Genomic DNA, 25,153 nt, shown 5'->3' on the forward strand with positions numbered 1-25,153 from the left:
CCGTGGGTGGCCCGCGCCCCCCTCCGGCCCCTGCCGCAAGAGCCTGGTGCCCACCGTGGGGAGCGGCCTGATGGAGGGGAACGGCGTGTCGCTGACCAGGATCCTGCGCTCCGCCAGGCTCAGGTGAACTTGCCCGCGCGGCTGGTTAATTAATCGCCGTGGCTGATGAATTGCCGGCTGCTCCGCTGCGGCGCCCGTTCACGCGCTGCCCCGGTAAGGCCACCCGTGCAGGGACCCACTCCTTTCCTCACGGCTCCGAGCGCTGCAAAACACACGTCCCGAGGTAATCGTGTAAAAGCAATAAACTCTCTTTTGCTAAAAATGGAAATAAGATGCAAATTTGCGTAATTTGGTGCTTCCAGCCTTTGAAAAACCAACCACGTCAGACCAGTGATTGTTCCACCCATGCCAATTATTTCTTTTTCTTTTTGTAACTAATTGAAATGCAGACAGGACCTCTGAACGTTCTGCTAGCAGGCCAGATAAGACTCGTGTCTGACTTGGGATTCAGGCTAAATTGCTAGACATAGTGCCAGCGGCCGAGCTCAGCGTTCTGCCAACACAGAACTCTGCGACCACGTAAATATTTATGTACTGCCGGGGCTTTCTGGCAGGCACCTGCACTTGCCACTGTAGCTCTGACCTGAGATGACAGAACTCGGAGTGTTTCTCGTTCCACTTAAAGACGTGTCCTCAGCTGAACTGCCAGAGCGGGGTTTGCCAGTGTAATTGCACCTACAGCTAATGGGGTTTTGTGTAGGTAACTTCGACAGGCACAGACTCTTGTTTGTGGTTTTGTTGCCTCCCCCTCTACAAGTGCAGAGCTGTGCCTGCTCTTTCACTTCTACCCCTTCCCTAGCTGACACAGTTATGCGGACAGCCTTTAAATAAAATCAGTGGTTCTGTGCCTGTGCTTCAGGGAGAGTCAAAGAGAAAAACCAAAGTGATACAAGGCAAAAAGCTTACAATATATACTGTTTGGGAGTCTATCAAAATAAATGGTCAACCTATATATTAGTCACATTAGTCGTTAAGGAGTAAATCTGTTGCATTTTGGCTTTTTAAAAAGTTCAGAATACAGGAAGTTAGTTAAAGCTCAAAATAAAGCAGACTTTTCTTTTTTCTTTTAAGTTTAATTCAGTTTTTTAGCAAAATGAAGAAGTGGATGGACATGTCAAATCTACCACAGGAATTCCGAGAGCGAGTGGAGAGGCTGGAGAGAAATTTTGAAGTCTCAACTGTGATTTTCAAAAAGTTTGAACCAATATTTTTGGATATATTTCAAAACCCTTACGAAGAAACTTCTAAACCACAGCGAAGCAGGAAACAGAGGTATTTCTGAGAGTTAATGTTACTTTTCCCTGGAAAGGGCTATACCTAATAGAGATTAATGAAAATTAAGATCATTATTTGTGCTTTTAAAAGTTACATAAAGTTCTGAAGTGATAGGGCCTCTTTGTGGCCTTGATTCTGAAATGCAATGAATACAGAAACACCCCTAATCTTGGTGGGGTACAGCTTGCATCAGCAGAGCTTTGCATCCGGTGGCTGTTGACGCAGTTCACTGTAACATGCAGAAACTGGCCTACAGTGAGAATGTCTGTGTGGTGGGGAGAGGTACAGTGAGATGGATTAACTTGAGATACAGCAAGACCGACACTTAAAACGTTTAGCAGAAATAGCTTAAGTAGCTTGGGAATATTTTGCCTTGGCAAAGTGCCGGCTGAGGTAGCTGCTGTCGTGACATAATCCCTCTGTACAAAGCGGCATTACATCCACAGTGACCTACGTGTTACGGGATTTTAATGTGATTGCCATATGAGTGCTAACATGCAAATGGAAGGAAGTTACAGCTGATGCACTCATTTTTATGACAAACTTAGTAACTGGTGGTATCGTCTTCCAGACACACACAGAAGTTCTGCCTTAATTAAAGGAGCTTGTCTGTATTCCCTGCCAACTGTGCAGCCGTCTCTGTGGTAGCTTTACAGCAAGAGTGTAACCTTAATAATGACGGAGCTGAGCTGAGTCTGTGTGAGATATTTTTGCCAGCTCATGTGTGTCCTCTGGAGTGAGGAGGGATATAGCTCCACATCTGCAGGTAGAAAGGATACTTCTGCTGCTACAGCTCTTTACTTATGGCAGGGCATCACTTTGTGGGTATCGCTGCATATTGGGAGAAGTTTTGTTGGTATGCTCTGTTAATGTTCTTTCATGGGAGCAGCACTCATTAGTGTAACTGCAGCTTTAGCATCTGTGTGGGCTGTCTTGAATAATGTATTCCCTGGTTGTCCAGCTCCATGGTTTTGGATGATCTCTACTCCAAACATGATTCAGCAGATGAGCTGTAATACAAGCTGTAGTTGCATATTTTGAAGGGATGACTGATGCTGTAGTAAAATATTTAAGAAAAACTGTCACTGGAATTTTTGTAGCCCTTGGCATCTCACTGCCTGGAGCTGAGGGAGGATTCTGTTAGAGATGCGACACCAGCAAAATAGCGTGTCTGGAGTCACAGACCAAAGGCAGTCGTTGGCTCAAAAAGGGGTCAGAAGGTTGGGGATGCTGTGCAAAACTCTCTATGGAGCGAGGTAGGAGACCGTCAGTTAGTGAAAGCTGAAATAAAGACATGTAGCTGAGATAGTGCCTTCGTGTGAAATTAAGGCAGACAACGGCTCTGACTGTTATTGTGAGCAAGCAAATGGAATGAAATTCTCACTGTAAAACAAGCTTCAGCTTTCTGGAACTGAAGACTGACTTCTCCCTCGTTTTCCTCATTGATAGGTGGGTGCCATGCAGTGTTAAAGATCTCTTCAACTTCTGCTGGACTCTCTTTGTGTACACTAAGGGTAGGCTTGCCTTTTTTAGCTGCATGGTTTGTATGCATCCTGAGCTATGAACTTCTTTTGTGTTGCTTGACATGTGCTGTCTCTTAAAGGTAATTTCCGTATGATTGGAGATGATTTAGTAAATTCCTATCATTTGCTTCTGTGCTGCTTGGACCTGATTTTTGCAAATGCCCTTTTGTGTCCAAATAGAAGAGAATTGCTAAATCCATCATTTAAAGGTACAGTGGGGACAGATTATTTAAAATCAAATATGCTTTGTTCTCTTGTTTCTTTTTAAATGAAATTGAAGGTTGGTTGTCTTTCTCCCCCCTCCTTGTTCTCAGGCTTGCCAGTGGACTTCCACGTGACAGAGATCAAAGCCTCTGAAGATCCTCCTTGCATCATTGCCACACTGTGTGAGCTGCATGATGGGCTTTTAGTAGAAGCAAAAGGAATAAAGGAACACTATTTTAAGCCATACATTTCAAAACTATTTGATAGGAAGGTACATCTTAATAGTTTTAAGAATGCATGGTAGCGCTCAGATGAATGATTGGGAGACCATTTAAATCCTGCAGGTTCTGCAGTAAAGTGTACTAACAGGGAAATGAACTTGGGCTGGGTTAGGTTTTCTTTGTATATATTTTAGCAAGAACAGAATTTACTCTCACTTATAATGATGTATGCTGTAAGGTCCCCTGTGTTTTGACTTTTTATGTCAGTGGAGAATCTTTGCTTTCCTTTCCCGGCAGTGTAAAACTGAGTTGTGGATGATAATGTTTTCTTCAGGCAAAAAAATAATCTCATTGTGAAATAATTTTATGGGATAACTGTCATGATAGCATGGGTCCTACTGCTTGTCTTGGAGTTGAACAAAATGCTTTGGAAGGAAGAGGTTAAGGTTGCAGGTGTACAAATTGTCCTGTCTGGTTTTGATCCTGGAAATCTTTTCCAAGCTCTCTGGAAGTTTCTGTGTAGTTGTTCATCAGGTCAGTCCCTAAATAGCAGTACTGTTTCTGAAGAGTGAGTTTATCTAGGGCTTGGATAGAATTGGGCTTTGTCCTCATCTGTTTGTCTTGCTAATGGCATTGTAGTCCTTTTGGTCTAGGCAAAAAAAAGTCTAGTTATGCTCCTAAATCTCATTTCCATTTTGGCTAAAACCATCATGCCTTCACACTGTTAGAGCTGGAACAGTTTTGATTTTATTATGTAAGATATTTCTGCTTTTTATTCTTAGATCTTAAAAGGAGAATGTCTGTTGGATCTTTGCAATTTTACAGAAAATAAGTAAGTTACAGCTTATGTTCTTAATCATGGGGTTTGGTTTCGTTTCTAAAATACAGGCCTTTGAATGCTAAATCTCAGGTTTTCCTGTTCCTTTATCTTACCATAACTAATGTTTTTTAATTATTTGACAATCAAAGCTGCTATCTGGCTGAAATGCTTTCTGGATCTGAGATGTGTCAAATATCAGGGGGTCAGCTGCAGAGTTTCTTCCTTAATGTCGGGTTTTATGGTGCTTTAACCTGTAACCTTTGAGTAATCTGATGCAAATCACAACCTTGACTCTGAAGTTCATGGATGTGTTTCTATATACGCCTCAAATATTACACCTGAGTAGGTAAGTGTTTGGATTCATTTATCAGTCTCCAGGTGAGTGTATAAATCTGTGAATGCAACAAAAGTACTCAAAAGAAGAAGCAGCAACAATTGCAAAGCCACAAAAAAGAGGTAGAGCGTTTCTGTGGGAAGCAAGTATAGTTGTTTCAGAAACTTTTTATCTTCACTTCTGAAAGCTAATTTAAATGCAAAATATGAGCAGCAGCTGCTTTGTTCTAGATCCCTTAAAGGGTTTTTTTGCTGTTTCCAAAAATACCTAATGATTTGTTTTTGCAAGTTGAGTTTGTAATTTGTTGGTTTGCTTTGAGAATTTTGAGCGAAGATTCATTTGTTTTAACAATGTAAATAACACTGAAGTTTAGATGTAAAATGGTGTGATCCATTTGAACTTCTCTTAGTATTTATACTTAAAAATAATAGTATTTAATAATACTGTCATGTGGAATGATGCAGTAGTCCCTGTTCTTTTGTAGAAGTAGCTTGACATCTAAAGGAAACATGGAAGTGTCTCTTGTTTCCTTGTCCAATCTTTTCATAGACCTTTACTTTTTCTAAAAGACCTGGGGAGGGTGAAACTATGATACAGTCAAATTCCTGTCGGATTACAGAATCACTTGCATCATGAATACATTGCTATGATTCATTAATATACATGCTTAAGTGGTAGCTTGAATTGCTAAGACACTTTGCAGGCAAAAGATATTTTGTATAGCATTCACGTATCACAAAGAACGTGCAGGCAGGATTTATTGATGTGAGCTGTTTCTGATTTTTATGCAAAAGTTTAATTCTGCTTCCCAAGTGTAAGTTTAAAACTTTGCAACCTTTGTGAGATTAGACATTCCTGTTTCACAGTTGGGTTAGCTGGAATAAAGAAAATGAAAGATTTGTTTGGTATCATATGTCAGTGGTGATTTTAGAAATTGAATCCAGGCAGATAGCTCTTAAATTTCCCTTCCTCTGTACCATTATGAAAATTACAGGCTACCAAGTGGCAAAAGTGGAAATCAAAAGTAGCTGGTGTAATGCAACTACCATTAATGTGCTCCACGTATAAAAGATTTAACCTCCGATCAGCTGAGTACTTCCAAACTGTTTTATTTGCAACTGGGAAAGAAGTAAAGTTGTTTTTTCCTCCTCTTACCGAGAGCCAAATGTTTGTGGTAAGTTAGGAGGAAGAGTGGTCCCTGCAGCAGGTCATTGAGAGAACAGGTGAGGTTTAAGTATGAAGGAAGGTAGGGATGACTGCAGGCAGGTTCTTTGGGGTAGTGAAGTTTTGTTTACAAGCAGCAGTGCTGCTGAAAGTATTAAACGTTTTGAACACATGTTGGGTTCAGTTTTGTACCTTAGCTCCACTGACACCTTTTTTATTTCTTCAGCAGTTTAACCTTTGATATAAAACCTGGGCTTCTCTTTCAGCAAAGCACTGAATAAAGAGTACGAAGAGTATGTTCTGACAGTGGGTGACTTTGATGAGAGAGTTTTCCTAGGAGCTGATGCTGAAGAAGAAATTGGCACTCCTCGGAAATTTCCTGCAGACGTGCCAGTAGGGAAAACAGCAGCAAGAGCTCATGTGGAGTGTCATCTTCAGCAGCATTTTGAAAAGGTGATTCATTTAACATGTTGATCTTGCTTAAAGTACTCCTTCAAGTTTTTCCATCTTTGTATGCTATTTAAATCACTGAGGTGACTTTGAATTTCTTCAGCTTCTTCCTGAGAGGAAGATGATGAATGCCATTTGCAGGCTTCAGTGGATGCTGTCTTGCTAAGGAGAAATGGTGATGTCTTCTTTCCTGTGGAATTTAGTAAATAACTATTCCTTAAACAGGATGAGAGCACTTTCATGCGTGTAGTCTGTTTTTTGTCCAAGAAAAATCAATGAGACCTAAATATATAGGTCTTACCATTTTGTTCAAAATTCATTTATACCCCACAAGAATACCATGAAACCTTTGTGCTGGATTAATTTATTTGTTTTCCCAATAATTCCTTTTTTAGGACAGGAAAAGTCAACTGTGTACTATTCTATGGAAAATAACATTCAAGACATAAAACCCACCAAAGTCTAATTCTTCATTACAAAAAGTAACCTGTAAACAGAGTTAATGTTTCACTATGTTTAAGAATGTAAAATGTATTTAATGAAGTTGGCATGTGGGAAAACACTTGATTGATTACTTTTTAACTTGGATAAGGGTGGAAAAATGGTGCTGGCTGTGTGAAAGAACTACATGCTGTTTGATTTACATGTCAGTTAAAAAATAAGAGTACTTATTACAAGATACTAGTGCTGGTGTGAATTAATTATATGGCTTAGCTTTTTCTCCCAAATACAAGTGTATTTCATATTCAGGCAAATTAAAGACAGGGATTTGGAGTGAGTTTATCGATTTTTGAACTTCAGTTTCTATAGTATAATAATGTCCTCGTTGCTACTTATGCATACTGACTGCAGGCTTAACCTTTCCTCATTATTTGCCTTGTGTCTTCAAAATGTAGTCTGTTCTAATAATTCAGAACCAAATACTTTATTGCATCACTGCCAGAAAGCAGGATACAAATAAGTAAGTGTGGTTGATACAGCTCCTTCTGCTTAGTTCTACATCATTCTTTGAATAAGGGAGGCTCTAAGTCCACCAGGACAGCATTTCCCAAAGAATGTTTGCCTCTGACCCTCTCCTAGGTAGCTCTGCCACATACTCCTTGTGTCACTCAGTGAGTGGAAGCATACACTTTCTCTTTCTTGCCCTGTATTTTTCAGTGTTCAAGTGAGCTTAAAAATGAACAGGTTTTAAGATTTAAAGTCTCATTTTCCTATATTTTATTTTTAAAAAACCTTTGAGTTAATTTTAGTCCACCTGAAGATTTGTTGTATTTTGTATTTATGGAGTTCTGAGAAAACTTTAACTAATTTGTAGTCAGTTTTGAAATGACAGGTTTGATGGCAGCCTTCAGATAGCGTACTAGTGGTGTCATTTTAATCTTTGGAGCGATTTTGCAGGAGATGCTCACTTGAAAGGTTTTTGAAACAGTTCTGTTGACTGATCTTATTTATTATTTTTCTCTGACAGAAAAGGTCATTTGCTCCTTCAACTCCACTGACTGGAAGGAGATACCTACGAGAAAAAGAAGCTGTCATCACACCTGTTGCTTCAGCAACACAAAGCGTGAGCCGGTTGCAGAGCATTGTGGCTGGATTGAAAAACGCACCGAGTGAACAACTGATAACTATTTTTGAGTAAGTACGTCCACTGCAGCTGCTCTCATACAAACGGAAACTCATCTGGTCATGCTTGTGACTGCTTTCTTGCTCAGATTTGACTTTTTTTGTTTGGTGCAGAATATTTTTGTCTGTGTTTCTGTGTTATTTCTAGTTGAAAGATCTTCTGTTTTCTAGATGATCTCATCTTCTGGAGAAGGATAGCTGTACACACACACACACACCACCCCCGCTGACTTGTTGCCACCATTGTATTAATGTAGCTTCAGTTTTTGCTAATGTTAATTTAGCTGTTTGTCTGCTTGAAAGCCAAATACTTGTTTGTTTGTTTTAATTTTTAAACAAGTATGGCTCATTTAAAAGATCTGGTAGCTATGTTGGCAGAGGTTTTGGGGGAGGAGGGAAACGTTAGAGTCAACAAGCTATAATCTTTGCCTTAAAGAGTTGTGAAGATATGACTAAAAGCAGCCTGAAGGCTCCCCATTTCTTCATCATACTACTTCAGGATATCTTAATCTAACTTTATAGCATATATATAAGCCTAGCAGTGGCCCTAATTATTGTCAATGCTGATGTCTTGTATAGCAGCAGCAATGTTTTCCACTTCTCTAGTTGTTCTGGTGGTCGCTCCCTAAGCATGCTTCAGCTTATTGGTTTCCTCCCTGAGCCGTGATGTCTGTCCTAGGGCAGGCGTCACAGCAGGAGTTAGAGCATTCCTAGTCAAGAGCCTCTTGCTCAGCCCTTACAGCTGCTGTATGATACTGGGAAATCATAATAAGTGACTACTGAACACAACCCCAGGCTTTCATGATCACCATTTCTAGGACAGAGTCCCAGTTATATAGATCAACCTATATTTTTGGCTCCTGAATGCATGACTGCATGCTGGCTGTAGTGAAATGCACATGAAAATGTTGGTACATAAGCAGATGAGTATAAACAAAATAGTTTCAGTAAAAGGTAGATTGGTGTTGCTTCATAGCTCATAAAAAGCAATAATTTAATAGTAAATATGTGTAGAGCTGTTGGGTGTTTGCCTAACATCCATGCAAATTAAGCCCTTGCGGTATTAGGGTGTAAGGTATCTGGATTTTTTTTTTTATTAATCAGAATGGACGTTTAGTATTAGCACTTAACAGCTGAAGTGCAAAAGTAATGTTTTTTTATAAAGCAACCTTCATAAATAGGTGAAAAATACTACTTTTAGTTCTCATCTTTGGAGTTACATATATTTTGAAAGTTTTGCTAGCGCTTGTTCTTAAAAGTTTACAAATGCTCAGCAAGATGCCTTTCTGTTTTGAATGTTTCTTTGATTGTGTTTTTGTAAGGACTGTTTGATATTATTTATATTACACAATTAAAGCATTAGTGTGTCTGCAATCTCTAATGAAAAATATGTTTGTTCAAGTAATAAACCAGTCTGTCAAGAGAGGTGTAAATATTAAAACGGGGAAAAGAATTGAGTAAACCTCTGACAAGAAATGTTTTGAGTACTTTGCTCATCTTGGATATGAGTTCAGCAAACACTAGGATATGTACTGTCTGATTAGGAGAAATGGAAAGAAATGTGTTTTGGACTATGTGTAATATTCTATGCTTTTGAATATTTTCTCTTTCAAAGTAACATTCCTTGGAAATATAACTTTGAAGTTAATTAGAAGGCTTTGTTCAATGAAACCTTAGTTTATTTCAATGCTAGCTTTTCAAAATAGTTTAGTGTCTTAATTTGACACTAGTCACAAGCCACTGTCCTCTAATACAGAATTGCTGGAAAATCTGGAAGCATTCAGAAAGAGCATCTCCAGACAGAGAGATTCTCTGGCCCCTTTTTATGATAGTGACTGTGTGGAGTTCGTCATTTCCTCTCTGCCTTGCTAGTAAATCAGGTATTTTTGGAAAGAAGCTTACTCTTCACTTTGAAAGCTTTCCTATACTCCTTCAAACCGCACCTGGTTTGTGTGGTCTTGTGGATGTGTTTGGTTGTCTGTTGTAGCATCCTTCCTACTACCTTGCTCCTAGCAGATAGGTTTTTCTCCTGAGTGTGCTACTGTAGCTCTTGCTTTCTCCTGCATTTGTTCCAAAATCTACATAGCCTCTCTTAACTCTCTTAGGAAAGGAAAAAAGGAAACAATATTTCTGTATGTTTTATGTTTTCCTCTGTTCTCTGTGGTAATACAGGTTATTGTCTGATAAGGAAAGCTCGGTATAACTAGCTTCTCTTCTTTTTATTTGGGTGGTATTTTTTTATTTGTTTTTTCTTGAGTTTTTTTTGAAACTGGATATTTATTTATACAAACAAGGCTTTCTCTTTGCGTTCTGCTTCAGGTCTTGTGCACGCAGCCCTATGGGAAGCATTACGAGCAGAGTGAAAGAAATAGGTGAGATGTTCTGTCGCAGCTACACTCAATCAACAGATGAACAGCCAGGATCTCATATAGGTATGGATGTGAAATGCATGGGATGTTTCAAAATATTAAACCAGGGCAAGTGAAATGCATACATATACTATCATCTAAGTATTTAATACAGTGGAGCTGTTTTTAACCCAGAACATATCCAGACAGAAAACTATTGCTGTCAAACAGAACGCTGTAAGGAATAAAACTTTATTACAGAGTAAAACCAAGGTTGCAGTTCAAAATGGGATAACTGAGAGAGCATTGAAACTATAGCAGCTCTTAATAAAAATTGTAAACTTTCAGTCGTCTTAGATTTAAAATTTAAAGGAAACAGAATACAAATAGGAAAGTTATTATTGCACCTGTCTGCAAAATTACATCACCAGCAATATTAAAATACATAATCCTTTAAAACATTTCTAGAATGTTGTGCTGTTCTTGATCTCTGAACATACTTTTTTGATTTGCAGAGTCTATACATACACGGCATTGAGCTTATCTCTGTTGGTTTTAAATTTCAGATTTTGCTGTAAACAGATTAAAACTGGCAGAGATCTTGTACTATAAAATCTTGGAGACTGTAATGGTGCAAGAAACACGAAGACTACAAGGGAAGGATCTGACTGTAAGTAAAGAACTGGCAAAAAAGGAGAAGACTCTCTCTGCAGAGACAAGGGCAAAGCAGAAGCCCAGGGGATTATCTTCAGACAGTTCCATAATAGAACAGTCTGCAGTAAAGCAGTCTGTCTATATTGTTGATATTAAAAAGGGGGAAATATATGGGAGGTCCCTAAATGTAGTTTTTTCTGCTGTTAAAATGGTATAATTCTGGCATAACTAACCATCTTGATTTGTGTTGCCTTCTAGCATCATGACTTTATGGACAGATAACTTTTTTCTCTTCTTTATCCAATTAATATCAGTACTTCATGTTAGACAGCAGTGCATTTGCTCTGCTTTGTGATTCACAATAAGGAGGCCAATTCATTTGGCCATAGTCTGAAAAATGTGATGGTTTTGGCACTGTTAATCTAATTCTAGTCTTTATCATTCTAAACTTCCCTGTAAAAAGAGGAGACTGTGGAAGGTAGAAAAAAGCAGTAGCTCTTCTCTCCAGCAATAAGCTATGTAGTATTAGTGCCACAAAATTCAAACTTCATTTCCCAAACTTCAGATTATTGACATTTTCTGTAATCTTTTCAGGCTCTCTTGGAACAAGATGTCTTTCACCGCTCGCTCATGGCATGCTGCTTGGAGATCGTGCTTTTTGCATATAGCTCACCTCGTACCTTTCCCTGGATCATTGAAGTTCTTGACCTCAGGCCATTCTATTTCTATAAGGTAAATAAATACTGTCTTAGGACTAGATCTGTATTAAAAATGGTATGTTGCTGGATTGACAGTCTTAGAGGATGATGCTCTTCCTTCCTAGGTAATCAAGGAGTAGGACTGATGTTAGTGTATAATATGCCTATTCTAAATTCTGTCTGTCCTTAAGTGTATTACCTGGAATGTGTAATGCTGGAGTTGAAGCTGAAATTTAAAGCAAAAAAACCATTTTGTAAATGGTACTTACTGTAATGTGCTGTTGATAAACTTTTAGTTCTTTATATATATACACACTTTTAGTAGAGTAAAGCATTCAAGCATGTAATTTGGTGATATTCATATTTATTGACTGCAAGCTATAGTTCTGATTATTAGTGATAAAATAGCAATAATATTCTTTGTTGCCTTTGGCTACTACTACTTATCACAGGCTTGCTTTGTTAAATTTTACTTTCTTCTCTGTTTTGTTTTATATAACAGAACATAAAATTTCTTTTCCTGGGCATTCTCTTTTTGCTCTTTTTTTAACCTCATTCCCCCCTGCCTCCAATGTCATTTCTGTTCTTTGACTTGTTTGATGCTTTTGTCATCTATCTGTGTGCCTCCTATTTTTACTAGATACCTAACAGCTTACTGCGGTTAGTCCTGAATAAATCAGAAGTAGTTCTGTTTAGATGATAACAACCAAAAAAATTGTACCCTTTGGGAAAGCTGTTTTATATTCCGTTCTCCCTTCTTTAATCCTCAGATGTACAGCAGTAGTGAAACTGAAACAAATCTGTCAATATTGCTGTGGCTTTTGGTAGCCTACATCAATACCAGATGCACTGGTGCAGATCCAACTTTGTGGAAGAGATTTATGTTTGATTTTAGTTTTCTTTGCTGTTCAGTGTACATTCTTGCAGCACTCTTACTTGAAAAAAATTGCCATCACAAAGACTTCACAGGAGAGAACCAATATTTATTATTCCATTTGTGCCATTTGTATCTTTGTTCTTTGCGTGCTTAGCTTCTGTAGTATAAATAAGTAAACACACCAGTAAGTCCTCCAGGGAAGTTTTATGGCATTTCCATCTCTGAAGCTTTAGAAAAACAGGCTGAATGTTCCTCTGTCAGAAATAACATAAATAAAATTGATCTTGCATTGGAGCATAGGGATGGAGTATGGTATTTCAAGGGCCCTTTCATCTCTTTTCAACCCTGATTTGTACATGTTAAGGGTTCTAATCTTTTCTTAAATGAAACTTTAAAACAGTGGTTTTGAACCCTTTTCATTATGGGGTGCTTGTTTGAAAGGAAGAAAAGCTTAAATGCTGGGCTTCTCATGTACCCATCCTAAGCGGATATACCTGCTTATATCTTCCTAGGTATGCTGCACATGCTGGATGAGCACTGTGTGTACTTAGTACTTTCATTCTGTACATGCTTAGCAATGGTGAGAGAAAGCCGTAAAAAAAACCCTGGGAGTGGGTTGTTCTGCATTGATGGGACATCTGCTGTCTACTTCTAACTCCTGGATTGCCTTTGGGAAAGGGGGTTAAAAAAAGAGGTATCAGAAGAGGGTCAGGGAAGATTAAGATGCAAGAAGGAGGCTGGAGCATTCTATGTTGAAGAGACATTTTGAACAGGATCCTGAAACAAATGATTTGATAGTGTTAAGCATGAGTGATATGACTTTGCTCTTGTGCTTGTGTCTTATTACCATTAGGTAATTGAAGTACTGATTCGGTCTGAGGACGGACTTTCCAGAGACATGGTGAAGCACCTCAACAGCATTGAGGAACAAATTCTCGAGAGTCTCGCCTGGACTCGGGACTCAGCACTCTGGAATGCTCTCCAGGCCTCAGAAAACAAGGTCCCAACCTGTGAAGAAGTATGTTACCTGTTTTCCTTTTATTAGGAAATTTATGTTCTTTTTCTTACTGTTGTTTTATAGTAAAACCTGTTGAAATGAGACAATTGCTGCAGAAAAACTTCTATTAATAGATTGGCACAAAGAAGGGAAATTTATTTGTTATCTTACACTAACATTTCTTATTTCTCAGGTAATATTTCCCAGTAATTTCGAAGCAAGCAATGGAGGAAGTGGGCTTGGGCATTTGCCTATGATGCCGATATCTCCTATAATTCATCCTCGAGTAAAAGAGGTTCGGACAGATCTTGGTGGGAGTTTAAGACGGGGTATGTTCAAGGTTTCTGATAAGATTTGAATGTGTGAATTTGGGGAGAGGAGGTTTAGACTTAGTTGTAACTGCAAAAAGCAATCTTGAATCTGAATTAAGCATTCAGAATTGTGAAGCGTCTTATTTGATCAAGGGAAAGTCTAGATTCCTGTGTCTTACTGGCAGCGGACATTGGTGATAATGCTTCAGTTCTGAACTAGAGCAGGTTTTGCTGCTGTTATGATGCAAGGGTTACCTCACTCTCAGGTGGGTTGTCATCTGATGGCTTATTGTCCTTTGCTGTTCAGCTTTTTCCAGTGGAGTTTTTTTTTTTTGCTGCTGTTGTTGTTTGTTCTCAGTGAGTTTGATGGGATTTTAGTGACTTTTCAAATGGAATGCCACAGCTGCATTTATTCCCCCTTCCTACAGAACTTTTTTTTTTTTTTCAGGAGGGGAGGACAGTACTTTGTCTGCAGTATTCTTCCCTCGGAAGAGCTGCCTAGCTCTTTGCAGGTTCCTAGGTATCACACAGAACTCTCTTGCAAGTGAAAGTGAAGAGGCAGTGGCAGCACTTCTGTTGCTTTTTCGTACTTCCCTAGTTAGGAACTGCTGCTTTTGTTGTATCCCAAACAGTAGTCCATAGGTTCTTGCTGGTGCACTATGGACTGATTGGTGTTGTGATGTTGTCTCCTTTTGTGTTTGTATGGCAAATTGCATTACAAAACTGTTTTTTAAATACTCATTAGGAAAGAGATGTATAAGCAGTTGCTGTAGATGTCATGGTTAGTTGTTTGGTGGAAGGGAAAGCAACTTGGAGATGGTGTCATATATGGGTAGGGCTGTGTGAGATTTCATCTTGTATATAAGAATCTGGTACCAAACCCTCCTCCTAACTTCAAATGGAAAGTGGTGGGGATTGGAGATGTTTATTTCCCCCTGGTACTAAGAAAACCATCCTGGCAGAGTTAGAAGTAAGGTCTCCAATCAGTCTTACTTGGCCAGTTATCCAGGTTTCTGCTTGGTGGGAAATGGGAAACTGGTGTCATTGGTGTCCTCGTAAGTGGCTAGCAGACTTCAACAGAAATGCAAAAATCCAGAGGAACAGAAGCCTGTAAATTAGTATTGTGTACTTCAGCCTTGCTACTGGAGCAAATGTTTGAAAGCAACAGAAAAGCCTGAGAGGAACCAGGGGTGGATGAGGGTGGAGGCTTCTGACAGGGGTTAGTTTAGAGAGAGTTTAAAAGCCAGAACATGCAGAAGACAGCATATCCAGGGAATGTGGTCAGTGTTCCTGTAAAGGAATGTGTTCAGAGGAATATCACTTGCAAATATTACTAATCTGCTAAGCAGACTGGAGCAGTTGTAGTGAGGTGGGTGTTGGTCTCTTCTGTCAGGTGGCTGGAGATAGGACAAGAGGAAATGGCCTCAAGTTGAGGCAAGGGAGATTTAGGTTAGATATTAGGAAAAATTTTTTTACTGAGAGGGTTGTCAAAAATTGGAATGGGCTGCCCAGGGAAGTGGTTGAGTCACCATCCCTGGAGATATTCAAAAAGCAAGTGGACAGGGTGCTTCAGGACATGGTTTAGTGGGCATGGTTGATGGTTGGACTCGATGATCTTGAAGGTCTTTTCCAGCCTAAATGATTCTATGATTCTAAGTATCTGTAATCCTGCATGTTCCTCGGTCTCTGAAATTAGCTTGGTTACTCTTGTCTTCCACTTGGTACCCGATTGTGAAACTGAGCTGTCTGGGATGACTGAAAAATATAAGGAGACAGTTAGGCTATAGGTCTTGTTCATATCGCCTAAGAACAGTGAACTGTGAGATTAGTTCTTAACTAGAAGTGTTTTCTTGTACTCTGGTTTTGTAGTTTGAAGGTTAGCCTTTTCCCCTCCTATGGAGAAGTATTCCTATTAAGCTGCTCCACTTAAGGTGGTTATTTCCCCCCCCCCCTCCTTTGCATACTAGACATGCAGCCATTGTCACCAATCTCTGTTCATGAGCGCTACAGTTCTCCTACAGCTGGAAGTGCTAAGAGAAGGCTCTTTGGAGATGACAGCCCCAAAGAAATGCAGATGGAAAAAATTTTAACCGAAGGAACTAAGTTGACAATTGCTCCAGCATCAAGTATTGCTGCTGAAAATGTATCAGTTTCTCCTGGCCAAACAGTACTGACCATGACAACAGCTACAGCACCAGGAAAAACTGGACAGAAGGTTACTATCCCACTGCATGGTATGAATTCTTCCCATTTTTCTTCTCTATCAGATGTTTTGCTTCTTAAGCAAATAAATGCAGCTTCTTAAGATCTGCTCAGAGCGAACATGTATCGCTTTTTCTTTTTTAAAAGAACATGTATCACTTTATCAAAAAAAAAAAAAAAAAGGTTACGTTTATACTGATGTCTCCTTCCATGGAGACATTTGATATCTGACAAGCATCCTGAGGATTCCTCCTTGCGAACAAAGTTGTGGAGTTCTTGCTTCTTCCAGTTACATCTCACCACTGATTAAGCAATGCTTTGGTTCTCAGCTCCAATAATGATTTACTACTGTTTGTCTTAACTTTGGTCTATTATAATCTTAAAAGGCTCTGGAATTTCTGCATATTAAGCCTTTCTTAAAAGGCTTCTGAATTAGGGCTGCATATTAACATTAGCAAAATAGTGGGGGATTTTTGTTTTGTTGAAGTTGGGTGATGCTTGAATATTTCTGAAAATGATAAATAACAAATGAGTTTTATAGCCTTTTTTAATTTTGAAACTGGGTCTATAGATAAAGATGAAAAGTAAAAAATCTCCACTTTTCATGCTTAAGGAGATTTTCAGCAAGAGAATTTGACTACTGAGGAAATTAATGAGGACTGTATATGATGTGCTGTCAGGTTTGCATAATAATACAAAAAAAAGAAAGGGAGTGCCCACCTCCCCCAAAAGAGTGGAACACTGCCTACAGAAATTGTGATTTCTTGTAAACTTTGTGCTTTCAGATAGTTTTAGAAATGATCGTTCACATTCATGTTCTTCCTTTAAGCATTACCAGAAATGTAATTTTTAATCATTTCTGAAGGCTCTGAGGGACAAAGAGCCTTTTTAGCATCCAGTACAGAAGGATGAGATGTCTTTAGTATGAAATGTTTGTGAATGAATTTATGATTTGCAATTTAACTCTGCAGCATGAGGAGAGCAAATGGTTTATTTCTGGATGCGTATATCATTTCCAGGTGTTGCAAATGAAATGGGTGGAATCACACTGATACCCATTTCGATGAATTTAGGTCAGCCGTGTAAAATGGAGGCTCAGGCTCCCTGCCACTCTCAGGTGAATCAAGTACAAGAAGTGCATCTGTCATCAGCAAGCAAACCAAAGAAAACAGGATCCTTGGCCCTGTTTTACAGAAAGGTAAGTGTTTTTATTAGGGAGTCATGCTTCACTTCTGTTCATGGCCATACTGAAACTTGCCTCTTTGTACAGTTTTCGTTACCGTCAGTCTTCGCGTACCTTTCCTTTGGCATGAGCAGTTCTTATATACCTGGGAGGAGAAGGGAAAAGATGTTGTCAAGTGTTGCAGAGAATCCAGTTTCCCCCTCTTCCCCTCCCCATGAGATGTTTCATATTTTTTTTTCTTTTAATTAGCGGCTTCTATAAATAACTACCTAAGAAATACTGGTAGTTTTACTTCTCTTGTCTATTTTTACTGCCTGCCGCATTTACAAGGGTTAGACATACCAGAAATGGGATTATTTTCTGAGGTCTACCCAGTAGTGCTGATCTTGCTGGTATGGGGCCTCAGAAAGCAATGATGAGTAACACACTATCTAAAAATTTCTAGAAAGAAGGAACTTCTTGAAATAATGAAGGATTTAAGGGATAAGTTAAGAACTGGGTGTGCTTCAGAGAAACTTCAGATTACTTGTTTCTAGTTGCTTTCATTTCTGGTGTGGAGTGTGTGAGGGGTCTTTGGAGGAGGCAGGGGTAACTTGCCTAACACCTGCAAAGAACATATTCCTAAATCAATCTCTCAAAAATATTAGATTTCTTTTGCTGTTTATTTTCTTACTAGAGAAGTTGTTTTCAGTGGTTTTCCTCTTTTAAGGTATCTTTATTGTAAACCTAGAGAATTCTACATTGAACAATCCTTAAGGTAAATCTTAATACAGAAACTAATTCCTGGAAACACTTGTAAGCCACATCCTGTGTCTGAACTATTGGTTCTTTCATTTTGGTAGTGACAGTCTGTCTGTCTTTGAGAATGAATTAAGAATTGGTTAGCCAGCTGCCAGGCATGAACTCAGACTGCATTTTAGAAGCTTTACTCTGTCAGGGAATACTTCAGCTGTAGCCATGTATTTGACAAACAATGTGGTAGGCAACATATTCCTCTTAGTTATGAAGGAGAACTAAAATCTTTGCTTAAATTTGTCTTTAAATTTTGATCTTCTATTTACAGTGATCATCATATTCAAAATGATAGTTTTTCCCTACTTTTCCTTTCTTGTTCCTGTTCAGTAAAGCAAGTGAAAATGAAATTAACTTTCTGCTTTCCAATATATTGTGCCTAATTACTATCCATGAAGTGAGAACTTCTGAAATAAATGGAAGAAGGCTAATGTTGCACTTGATAGTTATTTCAGGTTTTGAGACAGATTTTTGGTAATCAAAAAGAAAAAAAAAAATCTGGCAGCTTGCTAATCTAAGATTATACTTAATCATCATTAAAGTATGTCCCTTCTTTGTGCTTGCTGGAAGTGTTCCATTATAGTGAGTGAGTGATATGGTATAGAAGCTATAGTCGTAATGTTTTTAAGCAGATTTCCTATAAGCATTAGAGATCTGACACTTGAACAGAGTTGACAACTTAGTCTTTGAAGACATTGTCTTGGGCAGAGGGGGGAAACTTTGCAGAAATGAACTATTCAAATATAGAACAGCTCTACTTTAAGGACTTTCATTTTTGCAGACTAGGTTAAGCTCGTCTGGCTTGACTCTACTGTGTGTCTTATTCTTCCAGGTTTATCATCTGGCAAGTGTGCGCTTGCGTGATCTGTGCTTAAAATTGGATGTTTCCAATGATTTGCGCAGGAAGATATGGACATGCTTTGAATTCACATTGGTTCATTGTGCTGATCTAATGAAGGACAGACATTTGGACCAGCTCCTCCTCTGTGCCTTTTATATCATGGCAAAGGTAATCTGTAGTTTTAAGGAAGTCAGGGAGTTTTATGTCAATTGAAAATGTAAATTGTGTTCACAGTTTACAGTTTGATTGCTTTATTCATGTCGTATTACTGGAGGCAAGTGAAAAGTCCTTCCAAGAAGTGGATGAAGTCCCAGTATATTTCTTCCTTGTTTTGCATAATCTTAAAAGTTCCCATCAACCAGCAAGTTGGTTGAGAGGATTTTTCTTCTCTTCCTGAGCACATTCACAATGAGCACTTGTCAGGCCCATATTTGTGTTTTCTACCCTGTTTGTCATCTTCATGATCTATGTAATCTGAACTAAAAAAGCCATTACAGTTACAGAATTATGCAAAAATCTGCAGGAGCTCACAAGCTTATGTATGGATGGAAAGCTTCTATTCCACAAAAATCCTCTTAGCTTTTGAAGATTCAGGTTGAGGAATTGAGCCGGTTGCCTGTTACTCGTACTTCTTCATTTATTATTCAGTTTGCCAGCATTAATTTAAGGTGTTATTAAGTTGGATTATGAAACTGGAATATTGGTTTGACTCAAACTTGAGAGCTGATGGTTACAATGGCTGTCAAGTCTGATTCAGACACAAATTCAGGAAAGTGAAACTAAGCCCAGGCTCCTCTAAAACACTGGGGATGGATTACCTTTTCTTCTTGAGGAAGACAAATGAAGAGGAGCACTATCTGTGGAGGGAGACTGATGTTCAAATAGTGAGTACCTGTGCTCTTAACTGTAGCATAGCTTAGGCTCATTTGACATCAATACTGATAGCTGTAGAAAAGCAAAACCATTGAGTAGTCAGTGCTCTGTATTTTATCATGTAGTTTGTCAATTATTTTTTTTAAATACAGTCTTCTGAGTGCTGTCTCCAGTGCAGTGTGAGACCTGACAATTTAGCCAGAGATCTTGATATATTCATTCTCTCCTGGCTCCTGCTACAAAAGTTGTTGCTCATCCGCTATTAAAATCACAGATGCATAGCTAAAAAACAAAGTCTTTTAACAAATGAGCTATTTTGAAGTACGAAAGAAAGCTGAAATTGCATGTGTGTATATACCTGCCTAGTGTTTTGTTCAGGATTTCCTTATTTTCTGTTTAGAAAAGTTAAGGCGTCCAGTTTTCAAATTTACAAATACATTTTTGACTTAATATTTCCCTTCTTTAATTTTTAGTATCACTAGAAGAAAAGTTGGAAAAGGAATAATTCCTAAGTGTCATAAGCATAAAGGCTTTCATAGCTAAGAAACAAGGAATGCCTGAACAAGAAAAAAGCTTGGTTTTTCATATTCTCCTCACTGGAACTAAGTTTTTAAATTATGTATTCATAGTAATACAAAAAAGCTGTATAGAGGGAAGCTAATTGAATAGACTGGACCTGAGCAGCCCGACCTTGCTGCTTGCACTTGGTCTTCAATAGCCTTTTCTTTTCCAGGTAACCAAAGAGGAAAGAACTTTTCAGGACATAATGAAAAGTTACAGAAATCAGCCACAAGCAAACAGCCATGTGAGTAAATAATATTGCCTTTCCGTTTTATAAATCTTAGGTAGAGGTGGCTTTTCAAATGTTTATACTGATAAGGGGAAAAGTCAAATCCTCTTTAGTGTTATATTCATTCTTATTCAAATGGATTTCATCTAGTCTTTTGACTTCCTTGTTTTCCTTGACAAGAGTGTTTTTCCCTGGTAGGTTTATAGGAGTGTCTTGTTGAGAAATATTTCTGCCGATGTCCTATTGGACAAAAACGCAAACCAAGATGTGGAGATGACAGAAGGTAGGTACAGCAAAGTAATCTGCAGTTTTTGAAAATGTACTTATGGGCTTTTAAAGAACTGAATTGTCAAGTAATAAGGAGAAGTGAAGCAAGTTTTACAGTTTTAAATGCATTCAAGAAAAACAAATGCATTGTTGAAAAAGAAACCATCTTGTCAGTAGTCCTCCTGTGTGTTAGATATGGAAAATATGCTTCCTAGTTGAAAAAAAAATGTTTAATTTTGTTTCCTTAAATTTGATTGCTTGAGCTTGAGGTGTTTCCTTAGTGTTCGTGATAGTGTAGTTCTTCTTGGACAGCAACACTGGTTAACAAAGAAAGATGAACGGTACCTGGAAAATTGACAGGGTTTTGTTTGAGGTTTTTTTGTAATATCATCTATCCTGAAGGCTTAAATAGGGAGAACTTGTTTCAGAAAATAAAATGGTGACTCGCTAAGAGCACCATTTTCTTATATTCAGGTTTCTTTTAAATAGTTGATACATTGTTTGCTCTGGGTTAGAGGAGAAAAGAGATAGGGACAAGAGTAGTATTTGAGAAAAGCATGAAAATTGTGCCATGACCATTTTTAATGATGTGTCAGGAAACTGAGATCACAAGCCCATATATGAACCCATGAGCAGAGCAGATCTGCAGTCAGGACACACACAGAAATTTAGAAGACTGTTCTGTATGGTAAATTCCCACTGTGGGTGGGATTTCAACTGTTTGAATTAGTATTAGAGCCATTTTTTAAATGCCTTTTGAGGATTCCACCAGGTTCCAGGAAAGTGCTGATCTCCTGTAGGTTCAGCATCCTGTCTAGTAGCTCCACAGTTCTTGGATGTTGTAGAGCATCTGGAGTTCTTGTGTTTTGTCAAACAAATGTACTTTGTTACAAAGTTCTTCTGTTGCTTTTCCTGCCAGACTTTTTCTTCAGTTAATAGACTCGTATCTCCTTTATCTAGTGTTAATCCTGCTCTTTTAACACTAGCTTACAGGAACATATGCTTTTGTTGTGGCACTAGGCAGTTACACTTCTGCATATCAGCTGAAGCTTTTGATGTTTGTCTTGTAGTGCACTGATTGCAAGAGGTTTTATTCTTTGTTGCCCTATTTTGCTTGGCAGTAAGCAGTACGGAGGATGAAACATAGAAGGTTGTATTCAGTAGTAGTCCGGCTTAATTAGGGGAGAGAGAACATTAACAGAAATATACTTGCTGTGTGGCTGCAGCTTTTTCCACTGAAGAGCCGTTTCATAATATGTCCGAGCAAATGATGCCATGGCTTCCTTGCAGCAGACATGAGTTGAGTATGAAGCTATTCTTCGCTAGCCGATCACTAGAAACTTTCACAGAAGCTAAAAGCTAGGAGTTGTCAGACTGCTTAAAACTTAGTTTTAAGAGCACCAAATGGCTTTGTACCATTGCCCAAAATAAGCATGGGAAGAGGGGTCAATTGTGCTACAATTTTTTGCTACAGCTATTTCCAAGTTTGGAATAAAGATTTATGTTGGCCTTTTTAGCCATAATCCACTAGCCTGCTAGCAGCGATTTGTCGTTCCTCCTAATGCTCATAACCATCGACAGCACACCCTGCTCCTGTCTGAAGCACATTTCTTTAATTCATCTCATTAACTAGTCAATTTATGGACAAGTTCTTGTCAGTTGGACATTATAGGTTTGAATCTGAAGCGCCCAGTTTGCTGATGCTATGCTTCTGAAATCTGAAGCGCTCTCTTATTATTAGACTCGTCTGTGAAAACTGGCAGTTCCTCAGGACGATCTGCAGCAGAGAACTCCAGTGAGTCGGGAACAGAGGAGAGAGGAGATCTTATTAAATTTTACAATGCAATCTATGTAGGAAGAGTAAAATCATTTGCACTGAAGTACGATATCACAAACCAGGATCACATAGTAAGTAAAGTATTTTGGATTTCTACTCTAATAATCAGACACAGACTTGTTTTTTCCTGATGGTTAAACGTGTGTCAATAATTTTGTTCTGTTATCCACCTGGTGTGGTTACAGAAGTCAGGTAGTTGTAGGTAATGGTATGGGGACTTGCTTTAAAAGCCTTTCAAGGGGACAAATGCAGATGCAGTTCAGTTTACAACCAAGGTTTCAGCTTCTTTATATCGATGCAACACCCATTTGTTCAAATGCCTGTGGAGCATCTGTGTAACGCATCTGGAAAATACATTTGTTCTGTTGTTTGGTAGATACTTGATCTGTTTAACTGTTGTGGGATAAAATCTTCTAAAGAAGATCTGGAAGTGTATTAATGTTTCCTTCTGTGAAGTTACTGCTCTGAAATATCTTCTGATTCAGCTCCTATACAAATTTGTCCTCTCTTGCAGATGGAAGCCCCTCCCTTGTCTCCATTCCCCAACATTAAGCAACAGCCAGTGTCTCCTCGACGGATCTCTCAGCAGCACTCAGTTTATGTTTCGCCTCACAAGAACGGTGCCTGCTTGACACCTCGAACTGCACTACTGTATAAATTTAATGGGAGCCCTTCAAAGGTAGGAAGCACGAGAGGGTTAATCTCCTAATTAGGACGTGTTCTAATGCAGTGAGGTTTCATTGAACTAGTCTCTCAGTTTGCAGTGAAGGGTAGAATTCTTTATGTAGAATCCATCACTTGCTCAGCAAAGAGGTTTGGAATAACTTTTTCTTCTCAGGTAATTGAAAACCAGAGCAAGTTTGAAATGGATTTGTAGTAACTCGTGACTTTTCTTTTTTTTATCTTGATCGTAGAGTTTGAAGGACATCAACAATATGATAAAACAAGGTGAACACAGGAGTAAGAAGCGAGCAATAACAATTGATAGTGACACTGAATCCCCTACAAAGCGACTCTGCCAGGAAAATGATGACGTTCTACTTAAACGTCTCCAGGATGTTGTCAGTGAAAGAGCAAATCATTAAAACTGTCTGTTTTCTGTGGGGTCTAAAAGCTGCAGGGTTGGATACAGCTGTTGCGCTATTTATTTCTTGCTTTTGTATACAGACACTGCCAAGTTTCTTTAACATTGAACTTTCACCTGACTTCCACAGGATGCAAAAAGCGAGGGTTAAGTAGTAAACACCAGATAATGAGAGGTGGTGATCATCTTCATTCCCAAAGGCCACGCTGTGCTATAAGTTACTCTATTTGAGCTGTTTTAGCAAAAGAGTGATCTGTAGAAAGCCATATTGGATGTTCTCGAGCCTAATTTAGAGCATTGTGAGTTCTGAGTGTAACTCAGCTTCTAGTAACATTGCGTTTATTTTTTGAATAAGAATGAGAAGGAAATGAGTGAAGTCAGTTAAGTTTCCTCAAGCTTTTGGTATTTGGGGAAGAAAGTTTAAAAGTGCCTTATTTTAAAAGAATGTCAAATTTTATGCATTATTTTACTGTGGAGTAACTGGAGTGGAGAACAAGTTGATCGTTTAGCCTCAAGAAGAGCTGAGCTGTTTTGAGCTATGATTTGTGCTGTGCTCCATCTCCTATCAGAACTTCAGTAAATGTGTATGTTATGATGTGGATCAGACAGCTTTTGCAATAACAAAGGCAATAATCAAAAAGTACAAATAGCAGTGACTTAAATTGGACACTTGACATCTGATAAAGCACTGAGATATGGTTCAGTGAGTCTGAATTACCTTTCTCTTGAGCTAGGAAATGCTGCCATGGGAGCTGCTTCTTTCCAGTTGGAAGCCTGATAGCAGCTCTGCCATAGAAGCTGTTCATATGCATTGCAGCCTACCCATGAAGAAGTACAAGCTGGTTACGGTTGAAAAACAGCTGGGGCTTTGTCCATCTTACAGCTGTTCAAATGCACAAATTAATTTAACAATTGTACCTCTTCATTTTATTTTTTCCTGAAGATCTTAGCCTCTTGTGTAGTATCTACACTGAATGTAAGCCCATCAGATAAGGTGTGTTTGTATATATGGGGGTTTTATAGCTATTAAAGGCTTGGATTCATTGGAAATCTGTAAATTCCAGCATCCAATTCTTGTAACTGAGTTTTTAACACTGAGGATTTAGTAGGGTTTATTTTACCAAAATGGAGAAAAGTCAAGGTTTATTCATTACTGTAAATCAGTAGCTTGATCTTATTTTGTAACTGCATTTAAGTTTAGAGCCATAGAGAAACTTCTCAGCACTGTATTTTTCAGTTCATATGTATATTGAACTGAAAAAAAAAAATTGAACGATTACATAGGACTTGTTTAAGGAGCTCTGTTTACTTCATTGTTTGGTTTGTTTAGTATATGCTGCAAGATCTGCTGTACCACAGTTCCAGGGAAGAATACTGCAATGATTTCAAGCAGTTTCAGCTAATGAATCTGGCCAGCAGTGATGGAGGAAAAAAGTATCTAAAAGTGTATGTGTGCAGGGACCCTACTCAGCAGTGAGTAGAAAGTTTACAAACTCTGTAATTTGTTTTTGAATTATTAATTGCTTAAATATTTGATTTTTTTTTTTTACTTTCCAAAAAAGGTGCTTATTTCTGAAAGGTTTGACCGTAGAGAGCTGCAGTATGAGGAAATGGCCACGCAGTGGACTAGGTTTTATGTAGATTCTTGTGTTCAATTTCCTGTAATTGAATAAAAATTCAATTTTTAATATTTTTCTTCACATCTTGAGATAAAAAGTACAAGAG

The 25,153-nt window shown here is 38.5% G+C and overlaps 1 protein-coding gene across 2 annotated transcripts; it reads left to right on the forward strand.

Annotated features, from left to right (window-relative positions):
* The first annotated feature begins 36 nt into the window (after nucleotides 1-36).
* RBL1 (retinoblastoma-like 1) lies at nucleotides 37-24,689 on the forward strand. Of its 2 annotated transcripts, XM_010564544.1 has the most exons (21): nucleotides 37-123; nucleotides 1,132-1,332; nucleotides 2,785-2,849; nucleotides 2,939-3,067; nucleotides 3,173-3,333; nucleotides 4,066-4,115; nucleotides 5,868-6,054; nucleotides 7,520-7,686; nucleotides 9,994-10,106; nucleotides 10,589-10,692; nucleotides 11,271-11,408; nucleotides 13,105-13,269; nucleotides 13,442-13,577; nucleotides 15,527-15,793; nucleotides 16,781-16,959; nucleotides 18,569-18,745; nucleotides 20,184-20,255; nucleotides 20,439-20,523; nucleotides 22,249-22,415; nucleotides 22,859-23,023; nucleotides 23,259-24,689. In XM_010564544.1, exons 1-21 carry the CDS (start codon nucleotides 71-73, stop codon nucleotides 23,427-23,429), a joined length of 2,952 nt encoding a protein of 983 aa, XP_010562846.1. In that variant the 5' UTR covers nucleotides 37-70; the 3' UTR covers nucleotides 23,430-24,689. The 2 variants fall into 2 exon arrangements, with proteins under 2 accessions (XP_010562846.1, XP_010562848.1); XM_010564546.1 differs by lacking the exons at nucleotides 20,439-20,523; nucleotides 22,859-23,023; nucleotides 23,259-24,689 and having other exon boundaries at nucleotides 22,249-22,337.
* The last annotated feature ends 464 nt before the right edge of the window (nucleotides 24,690-25,153 follow it).

This window comes from Haliaeetus leucocephalus, unplaced genomic scaffold (genome assembly GCF_000737465.1).
Source record: "Haliaeetus leucocephalus isolate CR32 unplaced genomic scaffold, Haliaeetus_leucocephalus-4.0 Scaffold182, whole genome shotgun sequence".
In the NCBI taxonomy this organism is placed as follows: domain Eukaryota; kingdom Metazoa; phylum Chordata; class Aves; order Accipitriformes; family Accipitridae; genus Haliaeetus; species Haliaeetus leucocephalus.

What these genes read in the sequence shown, in the direction of transcription:
- RBL1 (XM_010564544.1), top strand. Translation starts at nt 71, where the DNA reads ATGGAGGGGAACGGCGTGTCGCTGACCAGGATCCTGCGCTCCGCCAGG. An exon ending in TGCAATTTTACAGAAAATAA is followed by an intron (nt 4,116 to 5,867) that starts GTAAGTTACAGC and finishes CTTCTCTTTCAG; the next exon opens with CAAAGCACTGAATAAAGAGT. An exon ending in AGATGTGGAGATGACAGAAG is followed by an intron (nt 20,524 to 22,248) that starts GTAGGTACAGCA and finishes TCTTATTATTAG; the next exon opens with ACTCGTCTGTGAAAACTGGC.